General features: G+C 35.3%; 1 protein-coding gene across 3 annotated transcripts in view; it reads right to left on the reverse strand.

Annotated features, from left to right (window-relative positions):
- Window positions 1–403: 403 nt before the first annotated feature.
- Mrps35 (mitochondrial ribosomal protein S35) overlaps window positions 404–9,968 on the reverse strand; it is a 48,258-nt gene continuing 38,693 nt past the window's right edge. For 2 of the 3 annotated variants that reach the window (XM_078014984.1, XM_078014986.1), the window contains one exon: window positions 404–2,441. In XM_078014984.1, the coding sequence (XP_077871110.1) occupies window positions 2,175–2,441 (267 nt within the window). In that variant the 3' untranslated portion in view covers window positions 404–2,174. The remainder of the gene's footprint in view (window positions 2,442–9,968) is intronic. The other variant, XM_078014985.1, reaches the window with a different exon arrangement.

Consider the following 9,968-nt stretch of genomic DNA (forward strand, 5'->3'; position numbering starts at 1 on the left):
GACTCTCATAACCCAATCATTTCTCTTCTGAAGCTTTTTGCATTGTCTCACGTGAGCTTTTAGGGAACACCACATCTAAACCAAACACTGTCCTCACTTCTGACACAAACTATAAGTTTGCAGGTGATTGCAAAACCACCCTCAGGTTAGAGAGTGGGGCACAATGGGGCATCCCTGTAATCAAAACAGCTCAGGAGGCTAAGGCAAGAGAATCTAAGTTCTAGATCAATCTCAGCAATTTAGCAGCTAAGCCTTAAGCAACTCAGCAATTTAGCAACAAAGTCCCTAAAATAAAAAATGAAAAGGGCTGGGGATATGGCCCAGTGGCAAAGCACTCCTGGGATAAATCTCAAGTACAAAAAAATTTTTTTCACTAGAAAAACTTAGCAGAATTCAATGAAAGTTTTTACTTGCACAGTGTGGTTTATTATAGTGAAAGCACAGGTTAAAATCACCCACAAGGGAAGCACCCATCACACAGGTATAACTGACCAGATCACAGGGGTAGTTGATCTCAGGTGCTAGGTGGACTGACACTGAGTGACCCAACACTCCCACCCTGAATTGTGAGTTTTATTTATTTTTTGGCATGGCTGGTCCCACCCTCAGATCCTTGGGGGCTGCCCCCCACCCTAAATAAAGATACTCCTCTCAGGTATGATGTAGATTGCCTACCAGAAGCAGACAGAAAAGGCCAGATCTATCTTTGGCAAGATCAAATTCTTCATTGTACTATTCCCTCACCTTTCATCTGCACGGAATCATTACCCTAACTGATGCCTCCTGACATGATGGCAAATTATCACCTCCTCAGCTTTTTCTGCTTTCAAAATATTTCCTTTTTCAACTCTGTATCTGTTTTCCTTTACACCACAGAATTTTAAATATGCTGACATATTTCTTCAGGTATGCTCTAACATGATTGAAAAAGTAATTTTTAACTGTCTTGCATTTCATTCACTGTCTGTATCCAATTGGAACACAACATACTGCTCATTCTTTTTTGTTGTTGTTGTTTGGTACTCCAGGCAACATTTTCATTCTTTTTATAACCTGTAGACTTTTGGTTTTACTACTACCAAATCACACTATCATTTTACAAATATTTTAGACAACTGGTTCAAAACTCCTTTTGACTTTCATTTATATTCTCTAATTCTGTTGGGCAAAACACATCTGTTAAATAAATGCAATCTCAATAATTCCTTCATTGTGATTTAAATTAATCACCTGTTAACAACTTGGAAATGGTAAAAGTAACTTGTAATATCCTGAGTTGGGGCTGCTGGTATATAGCTCCATGGTACAGAGTGAGCTTAGCATGCAGGAGGCCCTGGGTTGAAACCCCAGCACAAAAACCAAAACCAAAACCAAAACCAAACACTGAATTGACAAATGAATGGAATGTTTTTAAGAACAGTTTTCATTTTGCCACTTACTCCAATGAAATTCAAGGCCCTAGTCCTCATCTCGTTCTCAAGTTGTGGCATCCCTAACTGGGCCATCAGAGAGATGAATACCAGCTAATATCCACTTGTATTTTTCTGCTAGCTTGGGTTTGCCAAAATGAGCTCCAGAACATAGAAAGAGTTGAAATAACATGAAGAACCCTAAAAGGGAGAGATGGAACAAACTTTTTAGATTAGAAAATACTTTAATTGAGGATCTGTTTCAACCCAGAATTGGCGATAATGTAGGATAGATTGTAAGGCTAACAGGCATGGGAACAGCACTGAGCTGCAAATGAAGGGGCTGGGTTCTGAGCCTAGCTTTTCAAATAACCAAAATAATCTTTCAAAAGCCAATAATGCCAATAATGCCAATCTGAGGGGAAAGAAATGTGGCAGGTGACAAAATGATACTTAATATGAATATTAACACCTTTAATATTATATATATGTAAGTATACGAATATTAAAGATGTTATATAGAAATAAAATCAAAGTTAGAACCAGAGAAATCACAGAGATCTTCTGATTAGTCTAATAAACCCAGTGTATAAGCTTAGAAAACTTGGAAATAATCATTGCCATCATATATTTGAATGAAAGGAACAATTTTAACTCTGATGTAAAATAATGGTTTTTAAACATTTTCACTTTTATATCAAATTAGATATTGATTACATATATCATAAAATTAGTAAATCAAAGCAGGGTTTTCTATGTTGTAATTCATGCCAAACTTAATATTCTCTTCACTGATTCTTTGTACTGAGAAAGGGTAATTTCATTTTCCCCCTCATTCTTAAGAGTAACAACAGATTTTTGGTAATCTTCAACTTCTTTAGTTCCAAGAAGTTCTTCTTTATTTACTTCTGTGTTCTCAGTAGCTTTAATTTGAAGAAGTGTTTCCAGGATATTTTTTTCTGAGGCACTATTTTTCCATATATATTCTTCCATGTCTGCTTCAGTCTTATTTTTTTCCCATTCTTCAGTTTTCTAAAAGGAAAAAACAAAGAGTTCTCAATTCTGAGATTGTTATCAAAAGACAAAATATTTTTGTTTTGTTTTTTTAAATATTTATTTATTTTTTTTTAGTTGTAGATGGACACCTATTTTATTTATTTTTACATGATGCTGAGGATCAAACCCAGGGCCTCTCACATGCTAGGTAAGCCCTAGACCCCTGTTTGTTTGTTTTAGGGTAAGAGAAGTTTGCAAAAGGTAGACAGATCCAGGGGACACTTTGTCTGTACACTGATTGACCCCCTCATGAAGCACTGTTGTGACTACCTGGCCCAGCTTTAGGGCTGCATGCTCTATTCTAAGAACACTAGTCAGTCAAGCTGTTACCACTCATTCGCTCTATCTGCCTTGCAAATTTCACTTACAGAGCTATCCTATTTTCCAACAATTACAGAAAACTCTTCTGTAATTTCTATTCCATTAATACATCAATATTTCACACTTCTGAGGTTAAAATAATGAAGGTTGAGAGGAAACTGTATCTGATCTTTTTAACAGTCTTGTGGGAATGAAAGGGAAGGGCAATTACAATAAAAATTCAAAGTATATGTGCATGTTCATAAGCAATACATGGTTTTTATCAAAATGACTCTTTGTTTCCATAATGAAAACAAATTTGTTAGAATTTGTTTTTTTCTTAATAAAATTTATTACCATGTATTCTAGGGAATACTGGTAGGTTTTATGATATTATAATTCAGATTTGGGATTTGAATGGAGATGTAACATTCTGCAAAAAAACAAGCAACCTAGCTAATAAGTAATATGCCCTGGTTCAAAGAAATGCTGAACAGCCACATTCTTTCCAAATTAACACATACAAATATTCTAAGCCAATGACTATTGTAGAATCATCTGCTATTCTGAGTAAACAAGTTTAAAAGTAGTAAAATGTTACAAAAAAAGTGTGTAAGCCTGTCAGAAATACTATTCTACTTCAGAAAAATCTACTTTTGAAAACCCAACCTCGAGCAGGCAGAGCTTCAGGTTTCATCAGAACTCTGTTCTAAGACACGGGTACATATTTTCCACCTATGCCCCTCTCTCATCCTCATCCTCTCTATAGAAGTTTGAGAAAAGAGAAAAAAAGAGAAGCCATAAATAGATCACTAGACACCACTTAATCAGTAAACCCCATTTAGATTGCTGAGACCCAAGGAAGAGGTTCCCCCAACACAAACAGACCAGCAAGAAGAAAGCTTCCTTTGAATCCTTCAAATTGAGAATCCTTCAAGAGAAACTAATAAGATAAAGGGTATCTTTTCTGGTCCCCAAATTCTTGTGCCAAAGTCTTAAGCATTCACAATTCCTGAATGTTTGCTTTGCAGTCCTAAATGAAATTTACAGATAGAAATAATTTTCCCAGCTTATGTTCTATAAAGCTCTTATTCCCTTTTTTAATCTGGTAGAAAGACTAGGCTTGACAGGAGGTGGGGTAGAATAATGTGAAACTACTTCTTGTTGTGCCCTTGCCCTAAAACCCTGTGGCAAACAATTTCTAACAAACTCCAAATTTGTACATTAAAAAAAAAAAAGCTGGCAAAATTATCAGACCCAACCTATTTTTAAAAAATATTTTTTAGTTGTTGATGGACCTTTATTTTATTTATGTGTATGTGGTACTGAGAATCAAACCCAGTGCCTCACACATGCTGGGCAAGCACTCTAACACTGAGCCACAACCCCAGCCCCCAACCTAATTTTTACTGTAATTTTAGGAGAAAGAATGACAGACCCTTACAAAAATTGAATGCCCTAAATTAAACATCATATACTCATTGAAACGCTTTAGATATTGTAAGAAAACATATGATTGTTTCATAATTCTACCTTAGGGGTAAAGCATACTTAATTGAGGATACCAACAAATATATTTTACAAAACATTAAGTAAAATTCTTACTCCATCTCATTCCTGTCTGGTAGAAGACAAGCAATTAAGAGGCTTAATTATTTAAAACATTCTAAGTTCCAAGTTTGAAAACAACTTATGTAACTAAGGGAGACCTTATCTCAAAATAAAAAATAAAAGAGTGAGGGGTGTAACTCAATGGTAGAGTATCACTAGGTTCAACCCTCAGTACTGAAAAAAAAATTTAAGTTTCATCCATTATTATCTGGACTTTCTAAAATGCTTTCAATAGATACTTAAGCAGAAGAAGTAATAAAAGGTAAATCCACTAATAATTTCTAGAATTTCATTTATCTTCACTTTACATTTGGTATATATATATATATATATATATATATATATATATATATTGATTTACCACAGTATTTCTCGGGTATGCCATATTGATTCCCTCAGCCCTCAGGGAGGCCATGTAAGCCTGGAGTTTCAGAAGTAGTCTCATACATTCTCTTCCCTCATTTACCTAGATAAGAAATTTTCTAAAAAATAAAATAAGTAAATATATATATTTACCAACCCCCCCCCACAAAATTCACTCAATAAAAACTGATCTATACATTTGATTCTTTAAAAAAAAGAAAAAAAGAAATTTTCTTTCCTTCTTTTCTCTCTTTTTGTGGTGTTGGGGAGTCAAACCCAGGGCTTTGTGCATGCTAGGCAAGTATTCTACCACTGAGCCACATCCCCAGTTCCAGTAAAGGATTTTCTATGTGCATAATGACATGAAAAGGTAAGAAAACCTTGCCTACAGGATAATGTATGTTTACAAGAGAAAAATCACTACATTCTAAACAGTTACTGGTAGATAAAATGAACTAACATTCTGTAAAAGGCATGGCTCTCACTAATCTTGTTACCAATATACTGCAGCACTGGGTTTCAGCTACAAGCTGAACAAAATTCACATTTTCTACATATTCTAGCTTTAGAATTCAAACTGTACAGCTGAATATAAAGTCCAAGATAACAATAGTAATAACCCAACAAAGTGAATATTTCCTATCACTCAGTATCTCAAATGCTTATATATATTAACTATTTCACATAATTCTTATACAGACCTACTAGGAGATTTTAACATCTCTACAGAAAAGAAAACTAAATATTATAAAAATTAAATAGAGAGCTACAATCTCTTAGACGGTTTTAGATGCCAGGATGTGTTATATTCTAGGAAGTAACATAGTACACATACCATATATTTAGCAACTCTTTTAGAAAGATTCTATAGCAGTATCTACTGATCTAACACATTTACTCTATCTGCAGCAAGATATGCGAATATTCACATTACATGGAATAAACAAAATGTATCAATAGCTGGGCACACTGGCATGTACTCATTGTCCCAGCCATTCAAGAGGCTGAGGTAAGAAAAAAATGCCTGAGTCCAGAAGTTTGAGGCCAGCCTGGGGCAACATTATATAACCCCATCATAAAAAAATAAACAACATAAATAGCTTCTTATACATTCAGATCACATTTTTCCACCAAATGAGACATGAAAAGACTATTCATTTCCAAAGCTTTTTGGGTTTCAGAGTTACAGAGGTTTGCATATCTATAATGTGGTCAACATCAAATAGAAAGGTGATATAAAACAATATTTAACATGGGCTTCGGTGTTTCCCAGGCCTCAATTTAAATCCTAGCTGCATCTCTGATTTCATAGGGCTGTTCTAAGCATTAAAAGAGGTCAAGGATTTCCCTGCACTAGGAGCACCTATTCATAGTAAACACTATATAAATGTTTGCTGTTAATAACATAACTTCAAAGAAGAGTAGAGTTCAAACCTAGGTACCTATGCCATGGGTTTGGGGAGGAATACTTAGGGATGATGGTCGGGGGCATTTTTACAAAACTTTTGGAAAATGTCTTCAAAGTGAATGTGACCTGTACCACCATCAAGCAATAAACTCAAACTGTAAAGGTAAATAAGAACACAGTTGCCTCAAACGTTTTACCATGTTATCCCTATTCACAAAAATCAAATGATTGATATTTATAAAGCTGGATAAAATAAACAGAAATAAGAAGTCTGCTCTTTTCTGTCACAATCTAAAGGTGATACTTTTTTCCCTCTAGTGCTAGGGATTGAACCCAAGGCCTCGTGCATGCTATCTAATGGAAGAGAAATGAGTGGTTTGGGAGGTTTGAGCTATTAGCCAGGGTTTGTGTGATAGATTAGAATTTGACAAGCCACAAATATAACTGGTTTTATTCTGAAGCTATAAATAGGAAACTAGGGCGCCAGGGCTTCTAAAAAACAAAGTGTAATGTCCCAAAATCTCACAGTATTTAGGAGACAGTCCTGCTAGAGAGAGGAGGTCCTTTTACAAATACTCAACCAATCTCCCTCTCAAGATGCACTAGATTTTGAGGCTGCAAGGGGCAAGCAGTTACCAGACTAAGCCCAAAACTTTTGAAGGGTGTAAGTAATACCTCAGCATTCTTTCAGTGATGTGAACTCAGACTCACCTTCCCAAACAAAAGCCAGGAAGGCTAGGCCTGAGGAAAATGAAGAAACCAACAGTGAACTAAATCTTAAAAGAACTACAACCAGTCCTAACCCAAGTCAATCATGAATGTATTAAATGAAACCCTGACCCTGTCTGCTTAAGACAAAAACCAGGAATCCCTTCTGTTGGACAATACCAACTGGAGCTTTATGGATCTCTTAAGACACAATGGCAGCCGTACAATAAATAACTATTTGAAGAGAAGAAAAATGTCATTAATAAATAATAAATTTAACTTTTAAATTTAACTTATTAGATGTCATTAATAAATAGCTATGCATGGTTAGTGTGTGAAAGCATTCCCAACTACTCAGGAGACTCAGACAGGAGTAACACAAGTTCAAGCCAGCCTGAGTAACTTAGTGAGATCCTGTCTCAAAATATTTTTTAAAAGTGGGAGCTGGGTATGTAGTTTAGTTGTACAGTGTGCCTGGATTCAATGCCCAGAACCACAATTTAAAAATAAATAAATAAATAATAAAGCCCAGCACTAAGTATGATTGGAATATATTAATTTTAAAGCATAAACATACTGTTTATGCTTTAAAATTAATATATAAAATTAATAAGTTATTGGGGACAATTAAAATTCCACTGTAAGCTAAAGTTGATCATCATTCAGGCAAAGGGTTCAATTATATTATAGACACTTATTTTAATGTTCCAATCACTAAACATTTGTGTTCACAATTTAATCTAAAAGTATGTATATAATACACAGTTTCTCTTTTCCTCGCTGCCTGCAATGAGAAAACCTGTCTGACCACAAACCTAGAAGCAGCAACTTTCCATTCCATGTGATCCTGTTTTCTTTTCCAGTTGGCTCAATTATCATTTACTCATTCATTCAATAATTTTTACTGCTTAATTACCATGCTAGACACTGTACTCTCCTGGAACTGCCAGTCTAATGAGAAACCTGAAGTTGAATAGGAGTCAGTCAAAGTTTGTAATCCCAGTGGAGGAAAAGCATCCACAAAGGCCTTGGAGCTGGAAAAAGCTTAGCACATTCAAGGAAGTGAATGAAAGCCAATGAGGGGATGAGGACAAATGGCTATTAGGATACTTGCTACATACCAACCACTATTTTCAGACCCTTAAATGCATTAACTAGTTGAATTCGCACACAATCCTATGAATTCGTGATATTATCATCTGCTTTACAGACCAGGAAACTAAAGTCCAGAGCAATTAAATAATTTGCCACAAACCACATTGTTTGTTAGTGGTAGGACAACATGTTCTAAGGAGGAACACAGAGACATGGTAAAAAGATTATCAAAAGAACACAAGAATAACTTAATCTGAACCTATCATCTTTTCCCCCTTTTAAGTATAAATTTAATAAAAAGAAAAGCATACACAGCTAACTGATGTAATGGTCAGTATATTCTCAAGCTACAGTAGGCAAAAAAGTATCTGCTTCATTAAACATACAAATGTATCACCTCCTAACATTTTATTTACAACTCCCTTTGCTTGCAGCATGAATCATAGTAATATTCCACAACTTATGATTACAAGCAAAGAATTGTACTATATGAGGGAACACAGCTTAATGATTTAAAAAATTACAAGGAACTTTAAAATCATAAAAAAACAGGGAGAGGTGAATATTCATAATGGATGAAAAGTGAAAAAAAAAAAAAAACCCTGCTGTCAATTCTTTCAGCTACCAAAGCCAAATTTTAACTGAATGGCACAGAAATCAATTCAATTTAGATCAGTCTTTAAAAAATGACTGAATGCTAACACGCCAGATACTATACTAGATGATGAGAAAATAAAGATGAATGAAATATACAGTCCTTTTCCTCAGCAATCACAAACTCTAATGGAGTGAGGTGGACATGTATACAGGCAATTACCATAAAAGTGATAAAACTAATGCTAACTTGACAAGGAAAAAGGAGTGGCAGGAAACATCTAAGAGAGGTTACATTTGGGGAGTATTAAAAGATTCGTATGAATTTGCAAAACTGATCAATTGCAAAAAAGGATAAGACAATAATACTTGAAAAATTGAGAGAATTTTGTATCATGGCTTAGGTACAGGGTTTAAAAACCTACATTTCCTAAGTAACTGGTAATGAAGTAGCAAATTACTGCCAATGATATGCTACAGTTTAGACTTTATCCTAGGAAATGGGGAAACATTGAAGGGTTTTATAAAAGAATGTGATACAACAGATTTGGGGGATTTTTCCTTTTCTTTCTTTTTTTACAATAATTACCCTAACTGTAATACAGAAAGTGACTAAGACAGGAACTGAATTACAAGGCTCTTACAATTATTCAGGTGAAAGATGATAAAGATTATTCTGGAGTAATAGCAGTGAGGATGAAGAGGAGAAAATAGTTTTAGCAGGTATATAAAAGCAAAAACTGAAAAAAAAATTGTTAACAGATATAGGAGAGAGGAAAGAAGACAGTATAACTCTCAGATTTTTGACTTCAGCCACTGCATGGAAAAGATGAACAAGGAGTTTTTCTTAAAGATTTTTACATATATAGGCTTTTGAGAGTCAGAAGTTAAACAAGGTCATGGCTGAAGGCAACAAGATCTGAGGTGCATATGTGCATCACCTTCAGCGTATCACCATCCCACTCAGGGATCTAGAGCTACTGCTTTCTACAACAAATCTAAACTCCTAAGTGTGTGACAGACAAATCTCTTCACTTTCTTGCCTACTCCTGGCATTCTAACTCCCACCAGACATCATCAGCTTTGATACTCCATGCAAATACAAAAACTGTCTCAAAAGGTGGTGGGTGGTGGCACTAGCTGGGCATGGTGGCGCATGCCTGTAATCTCGGCGGCTTGGGAAGCTTGTGAGTTCAAAGCCAGCCACAGCAAAAGTGAGGTGCTAAGCAACTCAGTGAGACCCTGTCTGTAAATAAAATACAAAATAGGGCTGGAGATGTGGCTCAGTGGTCGAGTGCCCCTGAGTTCAACCCTGGTACCCACCCCCCCCCCAAAAAAAGAGGCCAAATTTCTAATCAGTTTCCTTATTAACATTCAAAGACTAAGGGAAAAAAATGTGTATAGTGCTATTTCATTCTTCTAGG

The sequence above is a fragment of the Ictidomys tridecemlineatus genome, chromosome 6, assembly GCF_052094955.1.
Source record: "Ictidomys tridecemlineatus isolate mIctTri1 chromosome 6, mIctTri1.hap1, whole genome shotgun sequence".
Taxonomy (NCBI): domain Eukaryota; kingdom Metazoa; phylum Chordata; class Mammalia; order Rodentia; family Sciuridae; genus Ictidomys; species Ictidomys tridecemlineatus.